The sequence below is a fragment of the Citrus clementina genome, unplaced genomic scaffold (genome assembly GCF_000493195.1).
Source record: "Citrus clementina cultivar Clemenules unplaced genomic scaffold, Citrus_clementina_v1.0 scaffold_2, whole genome shotgun sequence".
NCBI classification, from domain to species: Eukaryota; Viridiplantae; Streptophyta; class Magnoliopsida; order Sapindales; family Rutaceae; genus Citrus; species Citrus x clementina.
This window is the reverse complement of record NW_006262688.1, coordinates 7,733,170-7,759,079: the sequence shown is the minus strand read 5'-3', so window position 1 is coordinate 7,759,079 and position 25,910 is coordinate 7,733,170. Positions and strand designations below refer to the sequence as shown.

Below are 25,910 nucleotides of genomic sequence, written 5' to 3'. Positions count from 1 at the left end.
TATCAACTTTTTTTTTTACCCCTCAAACCCAAATGTTTTTAAAAAGTTCACGTTCCTGACATGCTTTATTTAAATTCACGTGTTTAGCGTGCTTTTTTAAGATCATCACCTAATAATATCAACAACAACAACTACAACAATAACAACAATAATAATAATTTTTATTAAGAGAGCAATTAATATTTTATTATTAATTTATCGTAATTTCATAACTATTTATTTAATTTCACAATAATCAATCATAACACAACAATATATATATTTAATTTCATAAATCATAGTAATGATTATTGAAAATTAAAATTACAATCCCAAAATAACGATTATAAAAAGTCACAACTACAATATATCAATTATAACAAATCACAGGTCACACCTTACAAATATTTCATTCACAAATGAAGTATATCTTCATTAACTAAGTTATGATTTCATAAATGAAATAGTAATGTCTTCAAAAATTTTATTTATTATTTATAAAATCATGATATTTATTTAAACTAAGACTTAAATTAAATTTTAAAAGCCTATGCTAATATATATATATATATATATATATATATATATATATTAAGAAATTTAATTTCAAGATATTTGTAGAAATCATAACATTTTATATTTTCTTTTCATTAAAAAATTTTATTTTGATATACTTTGGTCCACGTACTATTGATGGCCCACGGCTGCATGCTAGCCCACCGATAAAGCGTGTTTATTATGTACATCTCTAATCGTACCGTGCTTTTAATATTTGTGTGCCTAGAATTTGAGCTCCGGCCCAGCCCACGTGCGTGTTGTGCCATGTCGTGCGCCCAACCAAAACGTGCTCGTGTCGTGTCGTGCCGTATGCCACCCGACCCATTAACCATATTTATTTGGACCTCTTCAAATCACCCATCAAAATGTGTTCCATTCACAATCGTCAGTTAACTATCAACTTAATTAGTTTTTCTTTTGAAAATAAATAATAATTAGTTGTATTACATTTGTTGAGTAGAAATATGGGCCAGGAAGAAATAAAATGAAAATAGCACAATAATTTACAGCACTCGATCACTTATATCCACCGGAAAAAATAAAGCAACACCATTTAGTGAATTGTCTTGCTCTACATGCAACCAATCTCATTTCAACAATGCTATCTTCTTTTTTGGGATGAATTCTAGCAATGCTACTCTGAAAGAAAAACGATGAATAGATTAATAGACTATTTAGCAATGGTGAAAATGGGAGAGAAACTAAAAAATAATGATTGTTGGTTAGAAAAAAAAAAAGGGAAATTATCATTGCACCACCTATGTTTTATCTTATATTCATCCAATCACTACAAAATTATAACATGTTTTATGTATTATCTTTCTTTTTAAATTTGTATCAATAAGTTACTTTTTCACTAACACTAGTAAATAATTTAAATGAAATAACAATTTTACTCCCTAAATAAATTAAAAGAATATTTTATCTTATAAAAGCTTTGAAAAATAAAAAATTATAATTACAAAATTACTCATAATTTTAATAAAAAATAAATCCCAAATAAAGGTGCTCAGGTGATTTTTATTAAATTTAAATTTTGCAGAATTTTAATTTTTATTAAAAATTATAATTTTACAAAATTTTAATAAAAATAACTGAATTTATTTATGAAAAAAATAAATCCCAAAATTTTAATAATTTAGAGGATTTTATTATATCCAAAAATTTTACAATTATTTTTACAATTATATATATTTTTAAAATAATTTTTATTAAAAAATAAAAAATATTTTGGGATTTATTTTTTCTAAAAATTTATGGGTATTTTTATAATTATAATTTTTTATTTTTCAATTTTTTTATAAAATAAAATAATATTTTAATTTATTTAGGAGTAAAATTGTCATTTAATTTAAATTTTTTAACGGTGTTAGTGTAAAAGTGGCTAATTGATATAAATTTAAAAAGAAAGGTGGTGCATAAAATATGTTAGAATTTTATAGTAGTTGGATGGATATAAGACAACATAAATGGTGCAATGATAATTTTCTAAAAAAAATTGTGATGTAACAAAATATGAGGGTTTGAGCTTTCAATTTTAAATAAGGATAAAACTGAAAATTTTAAAAATTTATATACACATGATAATTTCAAATATTTTTAAAATATGGAATCAAAATTTCTACCTCTTCAAAGAAAAATTTAAATCCACATAAATATGAAGGATGGTGCCAATTGCAAACGTTAATTATTGGATAACGTTGGAGCCACGCTACTTGCAAGACAAATGGCATGCTTTAAAACCATAATTTTTTTCTAACTTTTCGTACATTCATATTTTGGGGAGTCAAGCCAACTGATTGAGATATTTCATGGTACACTCCATGATTTCATGTCACATGAAAATCACCCACCAATAACATTTTGATGTGCGTCAATTATTCTGTACCTTGGAATCTATGAAAACAAAAATTAAAAATGGATTTACCAAATAGTGCTTCTTCCGTCACTTTCTATCATGCCTGTATTTTGAAATAGTTTATTAAGGTTAAATTATTTTTGACATCTTTTTTCATTTTAGGAATTGATTTAGTATCCGATAAAAAGTACTTAAACAATAATTTACACTTGCAAATTAAAGTTTTTGAAAAATACATTTTGATTTATAGAATCACCCCTCAGAGTATCTCCACAAGATTCTATTAATTTTACTCTTCAAATATTTATTTGCTTACCTATGTGGTAAAAAGGACAGTAAAAAAAATATTATTCTCTAAAATACTCTTCAAATAAAAATAAGTTAATATTATTTTAATCAAATAAATACTTTTTCAAACAAAAAATAAATGATAATTAAAGCACTTTTCTTTCTCTCCAATAAAAAGTAATAAAATATAGATTGAAGATAGAGAAAACAACTCTACAAAATTAAAAAGATAGAATCATTTCTTATTTGAAGAATCTTAATTGCAGTGTCTTTTAAATTTTAAATGCTGATGTAGCTCTTCAAATATATAATAAAATTTTATTTAAAAAATCTTTTGAAGATTCTCTAATAAGTACAAGTAAATAATAACTATAAAAACAAATAAATAAGTCCAAGTAAATAATTTAGCACCAATAACTCAAATTGATACATATAAATAATTTATTAGATTAATACACTGATTTATTTCAAAATACTTTAATTAAACAAGCTTTTATTTTTTTCCAAACTCAAAGCATACATATATAGTACTAACACAAACAATTCTAAATTCGATGCCGATCTAATCTAATATCTATGTGGGTACTTTTTCAAGTCTCTCATTATTTTTTCGTATATTATTATATTTGTACATATAACACAATGCATTTATAGATCAGCATCGCTTTGATTAACACTGGATCCAAATTCTCTAGGGAAGACTTCCTATTCAAAGGTCAAATAGTCATCTTCTTGATTTCTTCTTGAAACCTCTCCATGGCTGAGAATGGCAAGCGTATTGGCACCACAATCCCACGCTCGCAATCATTTTTTTTCTGATAATTCACATAAAAGCTAATGAATAGCGCACACCCAGCGATTCCAGCAAACATAGGCTTTCCCCACCCAAAATCAATCTCTTCAAATCCAGTTCGAGTTGTGTCCGAAACAATGAAGTACAAATCTCCCATAGTTGTGGGCACCGGTCGACCTCGAGTCACCATAAGGTCAGCCACAGATCTTATATACTCTTCACTCACTTTGGCCTTTCCCTCCTTCACTAACTCCACAGCATATCCCAATGGACTCCCACACAATGCATCAACTCTTGAACACACAGCTGGGAACACAAATGCGTTCCCATAATACCCTTGAGGTATCTGCATGTTGAAACGCTTGCCTCTAATATTAAATGTGAATGAAACTCGAACGATCTCATTTGGGTCCAATCCAAGTGCAATTGTACGGCATCTCCATATGCAAGCAGTTAGTAGCTCAAATGTCGTACAGTTTTTAAGATGTGGGGGAAGCTGATTTCGAAGTGACAAAATTTCTTTCGGACCAAAGAAGAGTGATTTGTGGTCTAGGTCATTTGGGTTTTTGGTTCTCAGGGTAGCTTTGATCGGGTCTATTTGGTCATATTCATGGTGGACACAAGAAATTTGAGGTGGGTTTCTTGCGTTCAGGAGCTCTCGTTGCCAAATTGGAAGTAAGGATGGTGCCTTTGCATTATCCCAAGCCATTTCCTCCATGGCTTTCAAGAATTGCACGAAACCAAATGCATCGCACATTGTGTGGTTCACCCGAAATGCAAGTACGAATCCTCCACATATCAATCGTGTCACCTTCATTTAGAAACACATAAGAACGCCGAAAAGCTAGGTTAATTATATGCTTATTCAGAAAGCGGTAACAGAGAAAACCATTGGTATCATCAGAAAGTAAAAGTGCAATTTCTGAAGGAGGAGAATCTCATCGAATAAAATCTAAATGAGAGAGATCCAAAATACCAAACAACAGGTAATATCATTTACTTCAGGATAAGTATACATGATATGAAAGTTAATTTTTTCCTATAGAGTTTTGAAACATGATGGGTGAATAATTAATATAATAAAAGTACAACCGAGGGTTTTGAAAATTTCCCTTCAGAATTTAATTTTCAACGTTGTTTTCAAAGTAAACATTTCTACAAAAAAAAAAAAAGAAGAAGAAGAAGAAGAAGAAGAAAAGAAAAGAAAAAGAAAAAGAAAAAAGAAAATCTATAAATACATAATTAAAATTCGGTTTGAAGTAATGTCACTCACCTGAAATAACAACAATGGGCAGCCAAGAGTGCCTTCGGAGCCTGGAACATCATAAAGTAGCTCATCCAAATATGGACATGGTGGCTTAATTTCATCATCACCAAGCTGATCAAGTGAGAAGTCAGCATCAGCCTCAGTAAACAATACTCCTTCACCATTGCAGTCCACCATGAGCTTACCATCGGACCCTTCTCTAAGCCTACCAGCAAAAGGATAATAATACACAAGTGCCCTACTCAGGGCTTCCTTGATGACCTTAACGGGATCTTTCCCTTTCATCGAAGGTGAAGGATTATTCTTGTAGAAAAATATTAATGGAACTTGAAACCATAGACCTTGTTGGTCATCGATATCGGAAAGTTGCTTCACTTCATGACTTTTCGGCGCCAACGCCGGGCCAATAAGTTCCGGCGCCCGCCGTTTAACTGAGAATTCTTGAAGCAATGTCAAGGTCATCGTCAAAAAGTTATTGGCTTATTGGCTTAGAATCTGTGTGTGGTAATTAATCAGTTGTGCTTATGTGTTTGCATGGTGTTTATGGTGCGGCAGGGCCAGGGGGCTATCATTGTACCAAGTCTCCACCACATGCAATTCCTGTCAAATCGAAATGGTGCATTGACGCAGGATTCTAGTAGCTTGACTCTAAATTGCAAACTTTTTTCTTTTTTTAATATTGTTTACACATCATATTACTGTATTACATAAATATTTATAACTGTTATTAGAATAGATATTACATTGATATTTATAATCAGATATATAACTTGAGACTTATATTATTACAATAATTCTATGAAGTACATGTCTTGACATATGACATTTACAGAAAAGAGATGTCTCAGCTCCGTTCACATTTCATAAAGAAGAAAGACTTACAAATTAATTCTACATAATTTTTTACTTAATTGAGAGAGATTGAGTTTATAGAGACTCAAACCACTACTCTCGTAGTTTTTCTTAACTTTGAGAGTGATAGTCCACCACTCTAAATTACAAACTTAAAGTTGAAAGAAAGGGACAAGGATTGAATGCTTGCCTGTTCATAGGTTTTTAATGCATAAGTGACAAATTAATGCATGTGTTACACGCAAGGCAAAATTTTGAATTACTCCACATCAATAGATTATTTTCAAATTATCTTCTCTAGTTTTAAAAATATCAAGTTATCCTCTAAAATTTTTTTATTTTTCCATTGATTTTAATGATTATAAAGGCAAAATAGTATCTATACATTTAAATTAACCAAAAGAAGTCAAGTCTTTCAATTTTTCTACTCATATATTTATTATTAGATAAAATGACCGTTACCCTTTTTTATATTTTAGAGGACAAAGATGTACTTTAGCATAATTTAATTTAATTTCAAAATATCAAAATTCTCAACATGATTCATTTTCATCTGATAAATCTCACTTTCTTATTGTTCATTCATCTCATTTAATAAAAGGTAAACACTAAGTTACATTCATGTAACTTACACCCACACACATAAATAATGTGGTGTAAATTACATAAAATGTAACTTAAGAGATCCCTTAATAAAATTTATTTTTTTCTGCAAATAAATGCAGTACCATTGCAACATTCTCTCTCTCAAATTTTTCGTTAATAAAAAATTTCAAATAAACCATCTGTTGAGTACATAAAAGCACCAGGTCGGCCATGCTACTATTTCCGCCCCAGCATGGATCGCTTCAGCCAAGTGATGGGAGCAGAACACGGGAGCAAACATGAACCGACCAGAGATGAGTACAACCAGGAAAACATACCGTCCATAGGTATATACTGAGCCGATACTCATCCCCAAGAAAGCGGGAACACGATCCCACAGAATCGCGGTAGTTGCGCTTTTCTCATAACCGTTGAAGGGCACGCGAGACCCACGTTTGCCCACAATGTAACAGTTAGAGCCCCATGAGAGGCTGCCACCTAGGCTTGGCAATTTAGCCCGGCCCTAATTTTAGCCCGATTGACCCGACCCTAATTATTAGGGCTTTGGCCCGAATTTTCGGGTTTCGGGTCGGGTTCGGGCCACAATTTTAAGGCCCGAACAAATTTAGGGTCAGGGTCGGGCTTAAAGCCAACCCGACCCGACCCGACCCTATTTACAAAAAAAAAAAAATACACACATCACACACGCTGCAGGCTGCACGCTCACATCACAAACAGCTGCATCACACAAGACACAATCACACAACACACGCACGGCACAGCAACAGCTCTCAAATTCTCAAAAACCGTAAGCCACTAAGCCAGCCACCCAGTCCGCCGCCGAATCAGCCAGCAGCATCGTGACTGTCTACGCACGCCAGCCAATCAGCCGCGTCTCGCCGTCGTGTGGTCTCGCCGTCGTGTGGTCTCGCCATCGTGTTGTCTCGCCGTCGCATCTCGCTGTCGCGTCTCACTGTCGCGTTTCTCTCCATCGTGACCCGCCATCGTGACCATCTGCGACGCCGCTAGGTGAGTAAGTTGAATTCATGAATTGGCAATTTATTTCCGACCAATTTGTTCTGTAATTACCTATAAAACCAGCAGCCTGCAACCTCGATCGGTCCTGTTGAATTTTTAAGTTGTAATTACATGAATTTTTGTCATTAGATGCATTCCGTTAGATTGAATTTTTATTTTATTTTTGTGGTGATGGAAAGAATTTGTTATAGATCAGTAACTATATATTAATTAACGATTAAAAAGAGTAGTCCAGTGGATGCTATACCAGCTTAGGGATTGATTTCTTTGTACTCACGAATTTAATAATTTGTCCCGCTGTATGTTGTAAATTGATTTCTTTGTACTCACGAATTTTCTTTTCTTTTACTTGGGGCTTGTTGCTGCATTTTTACTTCAAAGTCATGGTACTTTTACATGCCCTTACCCCTTTGTTTCTTGAAGATTCAAAGACGTCTTCAGCTAAAATTTTAACTAGTTTGCAAAAATTTTCTTACTGCACCATGTGAACTAGTCAATTGTTATAAATATAATAAATTTCACATACAGCTCAATTTAATTTATTTATCTAGACATTCAAACACACACACACACACACAATGGCCAATAAAACTTGTTATATTCATAATGATTATGTAGTTACCATAAATATTATATTTTAATTGCAACTTGTTACACATTTAATTTAGGTCATTATGTCAAATTCGCTTGAGAATTCTCATGTTGGCGAAGAGGATTCAAATGATGACATTCCTCTTGAAGGGGTCCAAGAAGTTGAAGGAGTTGAAGAGGCATCCCGTGATGATGATGGGGTAGAACAAAGTAGTAATAAAAAAAAGCGAGGTATGCGAGAACCTTCTTATGTTTGGGGACACTTCACCAAGGTAACCATTAATGGTGAATTGAAGGCGAAATGTAATCATTGTCAAGCTAAGTTGGTAGCATCTGGTCATAATGGAACTTCACATTTGGATAGACATTTGAAAAAATCATGTAAGGCAAAAGGTGTTCCCTCTGTTCTTGATAGCTTACAAAAAACTCTTAGCGTGACGAGGAAAGATGATGGAACAAGTTGTATTGAGACGAGAGAATTTGATCCAATTGTTGCTCGGCAAAAGATAGCAACCTTGGTTGTAAAGCATGAGCTACCACTTAATTTTGTGGAATATGAGGCATTTAGGGATTTGATGTCTTATGCCAACCCTTTGGTGAAGAATTTGAGTAGAAACACTTTAAAGAGTGAGATTTTTAAATTGTATCAAGCTGAAAAGGCAAAAGCAATGGCTTTGTTGGAGAATAATGATAGTAGGGTGGCAATTACTACAGACATGTGGACTGCGAGTAATCAAAAGAAGGGGTACATGGTTGTTACGGGACATTTTGTGGACAAGTCTTGGCGGTTACAAAGTCGAATTTTAAGGTACTTTTCTTGTTACTTGATATTTATTTAAATTCAATTTAATTAATTCTAAAATTTAAATTTTTGGTGATGAATAGATTCATATATTTGCAAAATCGATATTATGTTTACTTATTTCTAATTCAATTTAATTAATTCTAAAATTTAAATTTTTGGTGATGAATAGATTCATATATTTGCAAAATCGATATTATGTTTACTTATTTCTAATTCAATTTAATTAATTCTAAAATTTAATTTTTTGGTAATGGATAGGTTTATATATTTGCCGGCTCCACGTACCGCTGAATTTCTTTCTGAAGCATTTTTTAAATGTATGTTGGATTGGAATGTGGATAGAAAGATATCGGTTGTAACTTTAGATAATTGTTCCACCAATGATGCTATGGTTGATAGGTTGATGGGATTGATTCCAGCTGATTCTATGATAATGGGTGGGAATTTTTTTCATATGAGGTGTGTTGCTCATATTTTAAACCTAATTGTGAAGGATGGGATGAAAGTGATTGAGGAGTGGATTAAAAAGATTAGGGATAGTGTGGCTTATTGGACGGGCACACCAAAGAGGGTAGAAACTTTTGAAATGGCTGCGCGACAATTACAAGTTAAGTGTGAGAAAAAGTTGGTACTTGATTGTGTAACTAGATGGAATTCTACATATGTTATGCTTGATGTTGCTGTGAAATATAAAATAGTCTTTTCGAGACTGCAGCAGCGCGACAAACACTACACCTCTTTGCCAACAGATGAGGAATGGGAGATGGCTGAAAAGATGTTGGAATATTTGCTGCCGTTTTACTCTATGACAGAGTTATTTTCAGGTACACAATATCCCACATCTAATCTTTTTTTTCCAATGATATGTGAAATGAGGATTAATTTGGATGAATGGGATCTTTCTAGTGTGCCTGTGGTTAGAGAAATGGCTGGACAAATGATTATGAAATTTGATAAATATTGGGCCCAAATTCATGGGATTTTGGTGATGGCAGTTATTCTTGATCCGAGGTTTAAGATGCAATTGGTTAATTATTATTTTCCACAACTTTATGGTGAGGGTGCTGCAAATGAAATTCAAAGGGTGCGCAATTTAAGTAACGATTTGGTTAAGTTTTATGAAATTAAGAGTGGCAATGTGAGTGATGCGGTTGTTGGTGAATCTTCTTCGGCCGATGTTCGTTTTAATTTTAATTTAGGAACTGGCCGTAAATTTTTTGATATAAAGAAGTTTGAGGCATTTGCAAGCCAAAATAGTGAGACCATTGTATCGAAGTCCGACCTTGAGAGGTATTTAGAAGAGCCTTTAATCAAATCCACTTCGGACTTTGATATTCTGAATTGGTGGAAAGTGAACCAAGGCAAATACCCTATTTTGGCTCAAATGGCCAAGGATATCTTACCCATTCCCGTGACAACCGTTGCCTCTGAATCGACATTTAGCACTGGAGGTAGAGTCTTGACTCCACATCGGAGTAGACTTCATCCTATGACATTAGAAGCGCTTATGTGCACTCAACATTGGCTATGGGCAAACTCCAAAGGTATGAATATAAATAATGTACAAAATAATTGGTTTAGTAATAATTTTATAAACTTGAATTATTTTCTCATTTTCTTTTTTTTTATAGGTAAAATTCTCGAAAGTGAAATTTTTAATGGAGAGGAATTTGTGGATGAAGATGAAAGTGGCCCGCAAGTGTTGGAGTAGTTCTTTTTTTAAAAAAAAAAAAGTTTGGTTGTGGAATTGAATTATGAGTTTTTATTTGTATTATTGTATAAGACTTTTTTTTTTATGTTGGGTTATGGAATTGATTTGGTTAGAATTGTTGAAAAATTACATTGTGTGTTTTTAATTTAATTGTATTATGTATTTTTCATGTTGGATTTTGGAATTGATTTGTGTGTGAAATGGTTTTGGAAATGATTGTGGAATTGAGAATTGAATTGTGGCTGCATATTAGCCTTATTGTTATTCATGTTTAATTTAGTCATGTGCTTCTCATGTGACCTTCAAATTGATTCCATTGTGGAATTTCCATAAGCATCAAAACGGCATAGCATTTTAGTGCTTTGGTGGTTAATTAATTGAGGCATGTGGACAGCACATGAGCAGCTTGGAGCCTTGGACAGCAATCTGGAAATGCAAGCTTAAGCAATCTGGAAATGTAAGTTCCAATCTGGAAATGCAAGCTTAAGCAAATGCAAATTGCAATCTGGAAATGCAAGCTTAAGCAATCTGGAAATGCAAGTTGCAGCTGCATTTCAGCATTTGGAAAATGGTTTAGTTAGGGTCGGGCTTAGCCCGACCCGATGTTGGCCCGATTCGGGTCGGGCCCGACCCGATCCTAACTATAAATAGATAGGGCTTTTTTAGGGTCGGGCTTTAGTTCTTTATTGATCGGGTCGGGTCGGGTTTGGCCAAGCCCGAGCCCGACCCGATGTTTTGCCAAGCCTACTGCCACCACCCGAAAAAGGAGGGATACAGGATAAACGGAAAACGGGAGACAGAGGGCGGCTATAAAAGAGAAAGAAATCGATGAAGAAAGGGATAGAAAAACGGAGAGAGGGAAAACGCTGCCAAATTGCAACCAGGCCATTTCCTTATAAATTTCTAACAAACTTCTTGAATCTAAATTACATTGTTTTCCTGTAAATACCTTGTGCTAACTTAGGCATCGGAGGGTTTACGCCGGCAAAACCACCGGCCTCTCTGACCCATTTTTGTGAACGCAGGTCTAGTGAGAGAAAGGAGGGTGATTCCAGCCTTAGTGGTTCGAGCAAACAGTCGATAACATAAACGTTGGTGAAAAAATCTGATCGGTCCAAGGGCGAGCAGATTTCAGCATCAACATTTTGGCGCCGTCTGTGGGGAGCTGGATAAAAAGCTACCACCGAATCAGTAATTACCGGAGAAACAGCGAACGATTAGATATAGATGTGCCGAGAAAGGATGCTTTGAGGGAGGATAACGAAATTGTGGAGACAATCACTCTCCGGGAAATTGCAAATGAAGCCCGGGAGAGGATGATGCAAGACCGATTGGAGCGGATGGAGAAACAAATGGAGACTCTCGCGACCATACTGTATGAGCTGAGGGATGAGTGGAGAAAGGATTGTGAAACCCCCGTGGGGAGAGATGATGTTGGAGCAGAACCCAGCTTCCAGAGGCGTAGAGTTGAGGAAATCCCTCCGCCGGTAGATCAACTTAATAGGGTGCATCCCCACAGAAGCACTAGTCGAGCTTCAAGAGAACGAGTAGATGAAGGGAGGGACCAACCTTGCCCCGGACGGGTACCGGAGATTGATGGCTGAGGGGCCAGTATTGATAAAGGAGAGCTCAGACAGTGGTTGCAAAACGCCGAGCAAGAACGAGCTCAGATAGCTGCGCGTGATCTTGACCGTGCCGTAGAATTGGAGGAAGAAGTGCGCAGATTAGCGCAAGTGATAGAGGAGATACAAGGCAAGAGAAAGCCCCCGAGCTGGAGGATAATGCTAGATGAAGAATCTCCACTATCAGCTGTGATCATGGGTACCATAATCCCAAGAGATTTCCGCTTCCCCGACCTCAAATACTCCGGGCGAAGTGATCCACTGGTGCATATTGAACGTTTCAACGACGTGACGGGTGTTCAAGGAACACCAGCCCAGAGATGTAGGGTGTTACCATTGACACTGGAAGGACGAGCCTGAGAATGGTACCGCAAGCTGTCACGAGGAAGTATCAGAGGGTACGAGCAGATGTACCAAGAGTTGGCCGAACAGTTCCAAGGAGCAGTGGCCCCAGAGGATGATATGATGGAGCTAATGGGAATGAAGCAGGAGGAACAAGAATCCCTTCGGGATTTTGTAAAACGATACCACCGAGCCGTGCTTGATTTGGGGGCCTTCAATCACCCGCAGGCGTCGAGGGGATTAAAGGAGGGAGTGAGGATAGGCCGGCTATGGTATAACCTGAGAAGTCCCTTGGTACAGAATTACTCAGCGGGGTATGAGCAGGCAAAGAGAGACACTGAAATCGAAGAGGAAAAGTCGGCGAGGATAAAAAGTGAACAACTGGAGGAGCTGAGAAGAAAGGAAAAGAGAACCCCGAGTGGGAGCGAATCGGGAAAGCGAGCTGGGGAATCTTCAACTATGGGCAGAATATCAGCTCGGTCCCGCCCTTACCCTGTAGCTCTGAGACCACAACAGTTCCAACACAGCCGAGCCCAACCTCCGCGCACTTCATTCCCGGAGCGGCAACAAGAATTCAGGCAGATGGCTGCCCGCCCTTATCACAACGCTCCCAAAGCGTTACATGCAAGTGGTTCCAGGGTAGGAAGACCAGACCAGCTAGCGACTATACCAGCCCGAGATAACATTCAGGATAACCGAGCAGTTCAACTGGTAGACCAGAGCTTGGCATATAGACAGTACACTCCATTGAAGATCTCCATGGAGGAATTGTATGAGAGGATCGAAGGACGAGGCCTGCTGTACCCTCCAGCCCCTATAACAAAACCGGCTCACCGACGGGATAAGAACAGATTCTGCAAGTTCCATGACACTCATGGTCACACAATCGACTAATGTCGTGACCTGAAGATTCAGGTGGAGGACTTAGTATGGAACCGGTACTTGGATGAGTATGTAGAGGGGGTGTCCCCGATCATCGAATCACAGTATACCCGGGATGAAGAAGTTCAGAGGGGTCTGGGAGGTGAACAGCCGGCCATCCATGTGATAGCTGGGGGGCTAACATTGGCTGGGGATTCGAACAGAGCACGGAAGAACTATGGGAGATACGCCATGACTGGCAAAGAGGTGCTTCTAAATTTACCAGCGGCCAAGAAGGCGAAGGTACGGTAAGTTCCCATTATGTGGACGGAGGATGACGAGGAGGGTATTTTGTATCCTCATGAGGATGCACTAGTAATTAAAGCATTGGTGGCTAGCACACAATTGCGGCGAATACTGGTGGACACGGGCAGTTCAGTTGACATTCTATTTAAGTCAGCCCTAGATGATATGGGGATTTCAGATTTAAAGCTGGAGCGGACGAATACATCCTTAAAAGGATTTGGAGGGGGACGATTAACTCCCTTGGGGATCATTGAACTCCCGATTACTGTGGGGACAAAGTCGTTTGAAAGAACGGTGATGCTGGACTTCGTCGTGGTAGAGGAAAGAAGCCCTTATCAGATGATATTGGGGAGACCGTTCATGAGGATAAGCCAATGCGTTGTATCAACGCATTATTTGGCGCTAAAGTACAGAGTAAATGGAGTGGTAAGCGTTGTAAAAGGCGACCAGAGGATGGCAAGGAGCTGTTATGCCACAGCAGCCAATGAGACATTACAGGTTACTTCTCTGGATAATCGAGGAGATTCTAAAAAGGGTCGCCAAGAACCTGTTGAAAAGCTAAAAGAGATTGTTATAAGCAGAAGCGACCCGATCAGAGTGGTTAAGATCGGATCAGGATTGGTCAAGACAGTAAAAGACGAGCTGGTTGGTAATGGTTGACGGATCATGTAGTGAGTAAGGATCCGGAGCAGGAGTTGTAATACGAAGCCCAGATGGAACCGAAATAACGTATGCAGTAAAGTTTGAATTTCAGCTCACAAACAACCAAGCTGAATATGAGGCCTTTATCACCGGACTCAGACTTGTACACGCTCTAAGAGCAGAGAGGGTAGAAATTCGAGCAGATTCCCAACTGATGTGTAATCAGCTCAATGATCAGTTCCAAGCAAGGGGAGAGAAGATGTGTCTTTATTTTAAGAAGGCGAAGCAGATGGTTGGGTTTTTCCAAGCGGTGGAGGTAAAGCAGATATCCCAGAATGAGAATTACCTAGCAGATATGTTGGCTAGGATGGCTGCCATTGCAGATCCAAAATTACCAAAGTCGGTTCCACTAGAGGTGAGGACCTCGCCAAGTATAGAGGAAGAAGCAGAGGTGATGAGAATAAGTACTGGAGAATCCTGGATGGACCCGATTCGTGCATATGTCCGCGATGGAGTTTTACCAGAGGACAAAAGACAAGCAAGAAAATTAAAATGCCGAGCAGCGAGGTATACGCTACTGGATGGAGTGCTGTACCGCCGAGGGTTCACCTTGCCCCTTTTGAGATGTTTGGATGATGAGGAGGTGGATTATGTGCTGAGGGAGATTCATGAGGGAATTTGCGGCAATCACTCAGGAGCAAGAACTTTAGCCTTTAAGGCACTCCGACAAGGATACTTCTGGCCAACCATGCACCAGGATGCGAAAAGAATGGCAAAGAATTGTAAAACATGCCAAAGCTTCTCCGAGGTTCCTGCACAACGCCCGGAAAAGCTGACGGCTATGACACATGCAATTGTGGCCTTTCGCTCAATGGAGAATCGACTTGATTGGTCCGTTGCCTAAAGGACGAGGAGCAGCGACACATGCAATTGTGACAATAGACTACTTCACCAAGTGGGTGGAAGTGGGAGTCGTTAGCCAAACCACAGAGAGAAAGACAACAGATTTTATTTGGAAAAATATCATGTGCAGATATGTGATCCCCTACGCCATCATCACAGACAATGGGAGGCAATTTGACAACAGCAACTTCAGAGAATTTTGCCGAAACTTGGGGGTGGACCTGAAGTTCTGCACCCCTGCACACCCCCAGGCAAACGGACAAGTGGAAGCAGCCAATAAGGTGATAAAGAAGCTCCTGAAGACTAGATTGGGAGAGAAGAAGGGAGCTTGGGTTGACGAGCTACCAGGAGTATTGTGGGCCTACAGGACAACTCACAAAACTGCCACAGGGGAAACCCCGTTCGCTTTAGCTTTTGGCCATGAGGCGGTAGTCCCAGCAGAAGTGGGAGTGGGGACACATCGGACGGAATATTTTACTGAGGAGCAAAATGACGAGCAGATCTGCTTAAGTCTGGACCTGCTGGAGGAAAAAAGGGAAGGGGCATCGCAGAAAGTGGCCTAGTGTCAACAAAGGGTCATGCGCTATTACAACAAGAACGTACGCGTGAGGCAGTTCCGAGCAGGAGATTGGGTACTTAAGAAGGTGAACCTGAACACCAGGGATCCTAACCATGGCGCTCTTGGCCCAAAGTGGGAAGGCTCATACCGAGTGATACGAGCCACTGGACCAGGAGCATATAAATTAGCGTACCAAGACGGACGAGACGTGAAGAGGTCATGGAACGCCGAACACCTGAAGAAGTATTTCCAGTAAGCAAAATGCTCTATTAAATCCTCACTCTGGCAAGTTATTTCTGTTACAATGCCTGATGGCCTGTTGCACATGCATATATTCTGTATTTTTGTAATACATTCGAATTTCAATAAAGATGAATTCAGCATGAAATCCCCTGCTAGCGAGCCCAATAAGAAATTTTTTACTAAGGCAACGAAGTGTCTGTTTCTGCTCGGTCAACGAAAGACCAGCAGCTAAAGCTTCGAAAAATCTACTAAGGCAACAAAGTGCCTGTTTCTGCTCGGTCAACGAAAGACCAGCAGCTAAAGCTTCGAAATACTACTAAGGCAACAAAGTGCCTGTTTCTGCTCGGTCAACGAAAGACCAGCAGCTAAAGCTTCGAAAAATCTACTAAGGCAACAAAGTGCTTGTTTCTGCTTGGTCAACGAAAGACCAGCAGCTAAAGCTTCGAAAATTGTACTAAGGCAAGTAAGTGCCTGTTTCTGCTCGGTCAACGAAAGACCAGCAGCTAAAGCTTCGAAAATTGTACTAAGGCAAGTAAGTGCCCGTTTCTGCTCGGTCAACGAAAGACCAGCAGCTAAATTCTGAAAAATTTTACTAAGGCAAGTAAGTATCTGCTTCTGCTCGGTCAACGAAAGACCAGCAGCTAATTTCTCAAAATTTTACTAAGGCAAGTAAGTGCCTGCTTCGGCTCGGTCAAGGAAAGGCCAACAGCAACTCTACGAAAGTTTCTCCAAGGGAAGCAAATGCCTGCTCTTACTCGGTCATCAATAAACCAGTAGATAATTTTACAAAAATGGTGATCAGGCAAATAAATACCTATTCCTGCTCGGTCCACCAAAGAACCAGCAGGCAAAATTAGATAAATTGTCAAGTTAATTTGCAAAAAATAATCCATGAGCAAACACCAGACAAGAGAGCCAATGGAAAGCAGCTAGAAATTTTATAAATGATTAATTGTTTACAAGACTAATGGAACTTTAAAGTCTATACAAAAATAGACCCAAGGATTAGGAAGGTCGACAGCTTCAGCAGGTGAAGGATCAGCTATCTCAGGAGGTGGAAGATCAGCAATACTGGGAAGAGGCGGCACGGACCCTTGTCCCACTTCAAAAGCACGTCCCCCAGCTCCCCCCCTCCTGCACCCCATCCAAAGGAGCCTCCGCTTGATCCTGCTCACCCTGCTCCTTATCTCACTGGCCGACCTCAGCCATATACCTCTCCACTCCAGCCTCCAGTTTGCTCATGTCCAGTTCGGGATATTCTTCCTTGAGCACGGACATAATGCACTTATAGCTGAAAGCAACTCCAGAGTCGTACTCGGCATCCAGCCGATCATCCACGTCAGCGGATTTGCCCTTCGCTTCGACCAGCTGTTCCTCCAGGGATTTGATTTCCCCCTCAAGGGCGGTCCTCAAAGTATCCCTTTCACTTTGGGCAGCCTGAAGATCAGACTTCAAGTCACCCAACTCGCCCTCAAGCTTGAAGGTAGTGGACTTAGTAATTGCAACTTTCTCCTCCAGCTCCGTAACCTGCTTGTTCAGCTCGGCCAGCTTCTCCTTCGACCGATCAGCAGACTCGACCCGCTTCTTCAAGTCCTGATTTTCAGCTTGGAGTTTCCTTTCATGGCGCGTGACCCTGTTCTTGTAGTAGGAAACTATGGTAGCCAGCTTAAAGGAGACCCTCTGGACAGAACCAACCAATTCATTGAGATTCATACTCTCAATGTCTTGGACCATTTTCGGTCCCACTGACTTCCCATAATCTCTCTGATACGGGGTCAAGTAATCACCCTGATCACGAGCCGGAAGAGGGGAAGATCGATCCCCGGAGCGAGTGCTGACCTCAGAACTTTTTTCAGCAACTTTCTCCCCACCACTCTTACGAGGTGGGGGAGGGGGCAGAGCAGGAACATAAGCCTTGGAAGGGCCGACGCTGGACTTCTTTGGAGGAGGAAGAGGAGGATTGCTGGAGCTGCTCGAAGTCCGACCACGCTTTCTGGTCATAGCGCTGAGAATCTTGCTATCCATCCCTACAGCTATGTCGACTAAGCCCGAGCCGACCAGATTGGTTGACGACAAGAGGTCTTGGCAGGTAGACGCGTTCAATAGAGCCGTTTCCACCTGAAGCAAAGGTCGATCCTCAAGCCCCCCGATCAAACCCCATGACTCTGAAATAGCAAAGAAGGTTAAAGAACCCAATAAGTGGCAGTTTGATTAAGAATTTAGGCAAAAAATGAACGACCTGGGGTGACAAAATTCGTGGGAAGGTAAATATCACCACCCAACGAATGAGCTGCCGGACACCAATTTCCCCCAGCAAAGAAGAATTTGTTCTTCCAATTTTTGCACGAGTAGGGGAAGCCGGTGATTGGTTTCCTCTTTGCAGAGCTCGACATGAAATAATACCAGCCTGCTTCCTTCGGGCTACTCCTCAGCTGGTATAGGTGCTTCACTTCAACAAGGGAGGGCTCCTCTGATCCACACCTCTCCCACAACACATACATAGCCGAGAGAACCCTCCACCCGTTGGGATGTAGCTGACCCGGGGCCAGGTGCATACCACCCAGTATCTTAGCAAAATAGCATTGAAGGGGCAGCCGAGCTCCTAATTTGAAGCTCTCCAGATGCATCGTCACATACCCCCGCGGAGGCCGACTGGGAATGTCACCTTTCTCAGGAACTACCAGGAAAGCATCCGCAGGAATGTTGTAAAGGTTCCTCAGCTTGAACAGATCAGTTTGGGTGGTCGCACAAGCTGTTAAGTCAATAGGGTAAGAATCCGCCTCCACCCTATGACCAAGGTCCCTTCTCTGAGGGGGTCTGCTCGGTCCGGAACTACTCCCCTCACCATCACCAACTCCTTCAGGGATCCCAACCCCACCATAGCTGTGGTTCTCACCAGAGCTCGACGCAGGTCCACCTCTATTCCCTACAAGCTCTAGTTCGGGGGAGGGAGAGACAACCAGGGGGCGTGGGTACTCAAGGGTATCCCTGCCATGGGAAGGACTTATACTACTGGAGGGACCTAAGAAATCGGTGGGTATTGGCACGTTGAGGCCTGAATCCCCTGATTCTTCATCACCCTCATCAACAATTAACTTTCTTTTCCGGTTTGACATATCGGAATCCCAAAAGAAAAACAAAGAAAACTCGAATATACGGATACAATAGGGGGGCAACACAAAACCCAATCAACAACAACCAAAGCAGAAGTTAAAGGCTGCACCTGGAATACACTGGCACTGATAATGTTGCTGTGATGAAGGTAAAATCCCGCAAACGGAAGTCCCAGACGCAGAGAGTGTGAACGAAGTTCGTAGGAATTGACTCGCGACAGAAGAACGAAAAGAACGAAACAACGAGGATTTAAGTCTAGGGATTTGAAGCGAAAAGGGAAATGAAAGCATTTAAGTGAGGGAGATGCCAGCTCACTCACCAAATATCGAGGACAGATAGCCCGTCGTTTTAAATTTCAAATGCGAAGAGTCTGAAAAGGCCACGTCACTAGCCGTTACAAGAGGCCAACTTAGATGAAAGCCCAGATAGGCAATTGATACACTCATTCAGGCCCATGTTCAGGTTGGGAACCCCCCAGAAGAAGAATGATGCCTCAGGTCAGTTCCAATAAACAGAAGATCAGATGAGAAGCTCCCCTGGTTGGTAAGATTTGACCATCAGTTTCTACTCTTAACTCATTTCACTCGCCAGACCAGAAACTGGGGGACTGGTGTTGAGTACATTAAAGCACCAGGTCGGCCATGCTACTATTTCCGCCCCAGCACGGATCGCTTCAGCCAAGTGATGCGAGCAGAACACGGGAGCAAACATGAGCCGACCAGAGATGAGTACAACCAGGAAAACATACCGACCATAGGTATATACCGAGCCGATACTCATCCCCAAGAAAGCGGGAACACGATCCCACAGAATCGCAGTAGTTGCGCTTTTCTCAGAACCGTTGAAGGGCACGCGAGACCCACGTTTGCCCACAATGTAACAGTTAGAGCCCCATGAGGGGCTACCACCACCCGAAAAAAAGAGGAATACAGGATAAACGGAAAACGGGAGACAGAGGGCGGCTATAAAAGAGAAAGAAATTGATGAAGAAAGGGATAGAAAAACGGAGAGAGGGAAAACGCTGCCAAATTACAACCAGACCATTTCCTTACAAATTTCTAACAAACTTCTTGAATCCAAATTACATTGTTTTTCCGTAAATACCTTGTGCTAACTTAGGCATCGGAGGGTTTACGCCGGCAAAACCACCGGCGTCTCTAACCCATTTTTGTGAACGCAGGTCTAGTGAGAGAAAGGAGGGTGATTTCAGCCTTAGTGGTTCGAGCAAACAGTCGATAACATAAACGTTGGTGAAAGAATCTGATCGGTCCAAGGGCGAGCAGATTTCAGCATCAACACTATCCACAAATAAAAACTAAAGTAAAATTAAAATCTAAGAAGATTCTACCATAATCCAAAGTTTTAAAGCCAAATTTCTAATTTTGAATACTTTTGAACAATTACTGATTACAACTGCTTTGAAAATTCTAAGAACTCAAACACAACTAAACCCCACCCATGGCCACTGCGACCAAGGCAACCAAACCCCTTGGCCATGCACGGTTATGGAAACCAAACCCTTAGCTACCGCAACCAAACCCGTGGCCACTCAATCAAGGCAACCAAATGGCCATGTGCGGCCAAGGAAACTAAAAGCTTGGCCACGCGGCCATCAAAACCAAACCCTTGGCCACGTACAGCCCTGTTAACCAATTGAAATCATGCGACAAATTATGGGTACGATTTTGATTTTATGGAGATGAAATTAAGAAGACTTTTTTTTTGGAATTTTAAGGACCTCAAATAAGATTTTTTATTAATTTAAACAGCATTTTTTTGTGTGTTAAAATTGTTAGTTATAACTGTTAGAAAAGGGTTGTTTTCAAAAGTAATGGAACAATTTGAAGATAATAAATTCTCGAGTGAAAACATTAATAATAAAATAACACAACTTAGATTAGCACTGGATCTAGAGATGAGGATGGTTTGGCTTGGCTTGGTTTTAAATTGAATTGAACCGTCAATTTTTATAGAAATAATAATCCGAACCCAACCGAATCAATTGTTCGGTTCCCAACTAGGTTCCTTTCTTCTTCTTCTTTTTTAAACCATAATTTTCTTTCTATTTTTAAAATTTTTTTGTTCTTGATTTTTCCTCATATAAACTGATTGGTTTTTTTAATTTTAAAAAACTAAACCGATTTGGCTTAGTTTTTTTAGGGCAACAATTTTTTCACCCACCCCTAACTGGATCCAAATTTGAAAGAGTAGGTGCTCCTCAAATATATATTCTCTTCTTCTGAATTAGTGTCACATGTATTTTAGTATTGAGTATTTATTCGTTTGTTGTTATAAATACACATGTGATATAATGAGTAATGATACAGCCACAAACTCTTGTACAAACTTATTTTGTACAAACTGATGTGGCATGATAAGATTGGTTGAATTAAATATCACTTGGCCCACATGATTTATTTTTATTAATTTATATTTTCATTCAACCAATGAATTAATGCCACGTCAGTTTGTACAAAATAAGTTTGTACAAGAGTTTGTGGCTGTATCATTACTCGTGATATAATAATTTTTTTTTTTTGGATAGCACAGTAATTGTCAAATTCAAAAGGAATGTATGTACTCTCTTCCTTAATTTGAATAATTTTCATATGTATCTCTTAACAATAATTATATATATGAAGAATAGTAAATCACTTGTGATAAGAATTAAATAAATAGTTACTTTAGATTGAATGATGAATTCATTTTTTCTTAGGCCTTATAATTGATTTATATGTAATATTAAAGAGAGAGAAATATGAGAAAATTTTACTTTCCCTTTACTACCCACTCTTTTTTTTTTTTAATACATTTTCTCTCACATTTCTCACTCTTTAACATTTTTTTTATTTATTTCAAAATCACGTGAATAAACAGCATCAAAACTGCGTCCTGCCATTCATAGCTCAGAGGATAAGGTCGTACGGAACAAAGGTCGGTGGACCATCTGCACTGACATGTAACTTTCAGTCAAAATCTTTATCATGCATTTATGTACACGTTTTTTTTTTTTTTTTTTGAATAATGAAATATACCATAAACCAAAACCCGAAACTACTGTTTCAGAAAAGGATTCCTGTCTAGTGAATCATGAATGGGGTGTGAGCTAAGATACTGCAAGTTCTGGGAACTTCTGCAGTATAAAATTTCAGTAAAAGGAAAGGTTTGTGAGTAGAGTTTAGAAATTTGTTCTAATTTTTGCTCCCGAGATATTAATGTTTTGTATTACATGTTTCAAAGATCAAGATTGGGCCTGTTTGTTTCAGATTTAAAATTGTTCGAATTGGGGCTCATGTTGAACTGAGCCTATCAACCATGAAAGAGTATTTATAGATTTTGAGTTGTAATATTGTCACCCCTTCATTAATATCATAAAATCATTATTCTATTGCAACTACGTTTAAAGATTAATACAAATATAATTAACACCACTTATCTTCTCTCTCTCTCCGATCTATTTTACTTGTATGTGCATGATTATTATTTTTTTCCCCTCTTTCTTCAGTCTAGACAATTGGTTTGCTCATACTAAAACGTTAATCTTTTTTTTTTATATTCTCACATCAGTTATTTTTATTTTTAGAAAGATAATGTTTTTTATTTTTTTAAAGAGAGAAAGTCTGAAGAGAAGAATAACAATATCAATACTGAAAATTGAAAAATACAAATGAAAATAATGTTGTTTATCATTCTAATACCATCAAGTCATTGCCCGGAGGTTCAAACCCACATTCTTTTTCTGGCAACACTACCAAAAAAAAAAAAAAAGTAGTCATTTTTCACTAAACATTTTCGACAATAGTTAAATATATATGGTTGGTAATAGGGTAATTTTCAAACGTAATGATCAAGACACTGATAAAAACAAAAATAGCTATCTAGTTTCTCAAATAAAAAGAACACCGTTGAAAGTAGCTTCAAAATTGGTCAATAATAAATTTACTTTAACGGAAAATTTTAGCGTCATTGGTGTTTACAACCACCGTAACTAACCATTAATTTGAAATGTATAATTATTTCTACCATTTCAAAAATGTAGTTGAAAATAAAATTATATTTTCAATCATTGTAATTTTGTCAGAAATAGAAAATTTTTTTAACTGTAACTAAGAGTTAGTAGAAAAAAATATCCAAAGGATATACAATTTTGAGAGGCAACATAAGTGCCAATATATTTTTCACTAGTATAACTTGCAAGGTCAGTCAAAGCAAAGATATAAGGGCAAGAAAACATAATATAAAATTAGATATCATCTAACAGAAAAGTAATTGTAATTTTTTTCTTAGTTTACTATTTTTTTAATCAAACATGAACTAGATAATTAAATAAATGATTAATTAAATGTACTTAATTTTAAAATAAAATAAAATTCTACAATGAACACAGAATTTCAACCCTTAACCAAAAAAAATATATATATATATGAGAGTGTCTACCACTTGACCTTGAAGTAATTAGCAATATATATTAAATGATTATTAAGGAATTGACATTTTCTTAAGGTTTTACTTGGTGCAACAATAAAATTGAATTGCCTTATTTAACTTATAAGTACGATTGATTGATTACAACATAAATATAATGCACGATGTCTTACAATTAAACATAAAATAAATTTCAAAATAGCATTGTAGTCCAAGAAAACTCTAAAATATTTATGATCCCATTCAATTTTATAAACAAACTTGAAACTTGCGTTAATGTTTAATTTCGATTGTATTAATAATCAATTTAGAGATTCATTATCAAACTAATTGGTACTTTATAGTTAAGCATTTATAGAAATAATGTCTATGAATGATCATAATTGTTATTGAATCAATATGGAGACTAGCTAATTTTAAAATTAGTGTACTCTAGTGACAATTGTAATAAATGGAGTTTAATGGTTTTCATAATTGTATTATAATCTTGATTGTGGAACATGGAACATATACTTCATAGTTCATACTTAACATTCATTGCATATACTAAAAAATATTAGATAATTAGTAATTAACATTTAATTATTGTTGAAATATTGTTTATTAAATTAGTCTAATTGTCTAAGAACGGTTATACAATTAATTTCAACATATAATTAGAACTATTTCAATAATTTATTTATCTGTTGAAACATAACTTAACTATGAATTATTAAAACTAATATAGCTTTATAATTTGTGTGTCAATATCTATTTTTATCTTACTAATTTTTCATTTAAATTTAAAATCTATGTTAAAGATGTTCTATCAATCAATTTAGGCTAAAGAGTAATTAAATAATCTAACCAGCAATCACATAATAGATATTATATATAATTGTTTAGTTATAACAAACTTTAAATTTGAATTAATATGATAAGAAGTTTTGTTTTGCAGTTAATCGAATCATATGCTAATAATTTTCATTATTTATCAGTATGAAATAACTAACTAACTAAGGATATATAAATTAATTGATTTTTTTTTTAAAGAATTTGAATATCTTGTAGTATCTCTAGTATCCTTTTGGTTCACTTAGCTATTATAATGCCACCTAACTAAAGTTTTTAGTGCAAATGATATGTTTACTCTAACCACGTTCTCCATTCTCTCAATCAGCCACCAAATCCTATCCATTAATGGAATAAGTAAATAAATAACGGCCACCAACATTAAGCGCAATGGATGAATTCATCTCCTCTCCTTTTGTATTATTCATCTCTCCAAAGCTTTCAACTCTATTTTAGGGTCATTTTCTTAATTCTTTTGAATTAAGCTTTATAAAATTGGGGAAATGTTTTCAAATATTTATTAATTTTGTCCATTGCCTTTAATTTCTTAAGTTTGACGTCAATTATTGTTGGCCTCACTCTCATAAGACTGGTTTGAAGTTTTTTCTATCGGGTTGTTTGGTAAGAATTTTTTAATTACTTGTCACTTGCAGGTAATAATTAATTAGGATAGATTCAAATTAACGTCTCTTTTATTTGTTATAAAATAAATTGTGAATTAAAATCCAATTAATTATGGTATTCAACTTTCACAAGAATTTGGTTGCTCAATCCACATTGATTCTATCTTTTATCAACATCAAAATATCATTGTAGTAGTGCCGTGTAGCTTTTGGTATATTATTTTATTCAAGTATTTGTCAGGGATTCAATGATTAATCCACGTTGATTTTATCTTTTAGCAACACTAAGTCATTGTAATAGCACCATGTAGCTTTTGATATGGTATTTGTATTTTGTTTAAGCTGCACATGTATTTGTTGATATTATTTATAAAATAATATTTGTCCATTGATTCATTGATTACTAAGTCAATGTAATAGTGTCTTGTAGCTTTTGGTATATTATTTGTATTTTGATTTAGCTGCACATGCATTTGTTGAAATCATTTACAAAAGAATATTTATCAATTGATTCATTTATTACTAAGCCACCGTAGTAGAGACACTGTCGTGTAGCTTTTGTTGTATTATTTGACTTTTGTTTAAATTGCACATGTATTTGTTGAAATTATATATAAAATAATATTTGCCCATTGATTCATTGATTGTTTTTCCTATAGGCAATTAAGAAAATCAATTTCAACCATATATTTGTCTATTAATTCTTTGATTTTTTTGGGAGCAATTAATAAAATGATCATTTTAACTATGAAGTAGAATAAAATGAATTTTAACAATCACTTCTTGGAAATACTAAAATTCAATTAGAAATATAATTTATTCCTACTAACACAACATATTTTTAATTGCATAATTAATTAGAACTTATAATTTTTCAACTGTAATTTTTTTTTAATTGTGTTTGCCTATAGAAAATAGTGTATTTTTAATAGTAGATAGTCAATTGGCATTGATATTGCAAAACAACCGCTAGAGAAAATCGAAAATACTCTTTTTTATAGCTTAAAATAGTAAAAAATATCAGCCATTATTCACATGTCCATGTTAAATTTTCAATCTGTATTTATATATTTATGATGGTCAATTTCGTCGAAATAAGCAAGTTCAAGTTCTA

At 37.2% G+C, this 25,910-nt stretch overlaps 2 protein-coding genes across 2 annotated transcripts; both read right to left on the bottom strand.

Annotated features, from left to right (window-relative positions):
• Positions 1–3,244: 3,244 nt before the first annotated feature.
• On the bottom strand, positions 3,245–5,268 carry LOC18050765 (methanol O-anthraniloyltransferase). Its single transcript, XM_006446198.2, has 2 exons — positions 4,750–5,268; positions 3,245–4,287 (listed from the first exon to the last, which is right to left on the bottom strand). Exons 1-2 carry the CDS (start codon positions 5,203–5,205, stop codon positions 3,400–3,402), a joined length of 1,344 nt encoding a protein of 447 aa, XP_006446261.1. The 5' UTR covers positions 5,206–5,268; the 3' UTR covers positions 3,245–3,399.
• An 11,491-nt stretch (positions 5,269–16,759) lies between these two features.
• On the bottom strand, positions 16,760–18,919 carry LOC112100855. Its single transcript, XM_024190710.1, has 3 exons — positions 18,079–18,919; positions 17,017–17,968; positions 16,760–16,937 (listed from the first exon to the last, which is right to left on the bottom strand). Exons 1-3 carry the CDS (start codon positions 18,917–18,919, stop codon positions 16,760–16,762), a joined length of 1,971 nt encoding a protein of 656 aa, XP_024046478.1.
• Positions 18,920–25,910: the final 6,991 nt, after the last annotated feature.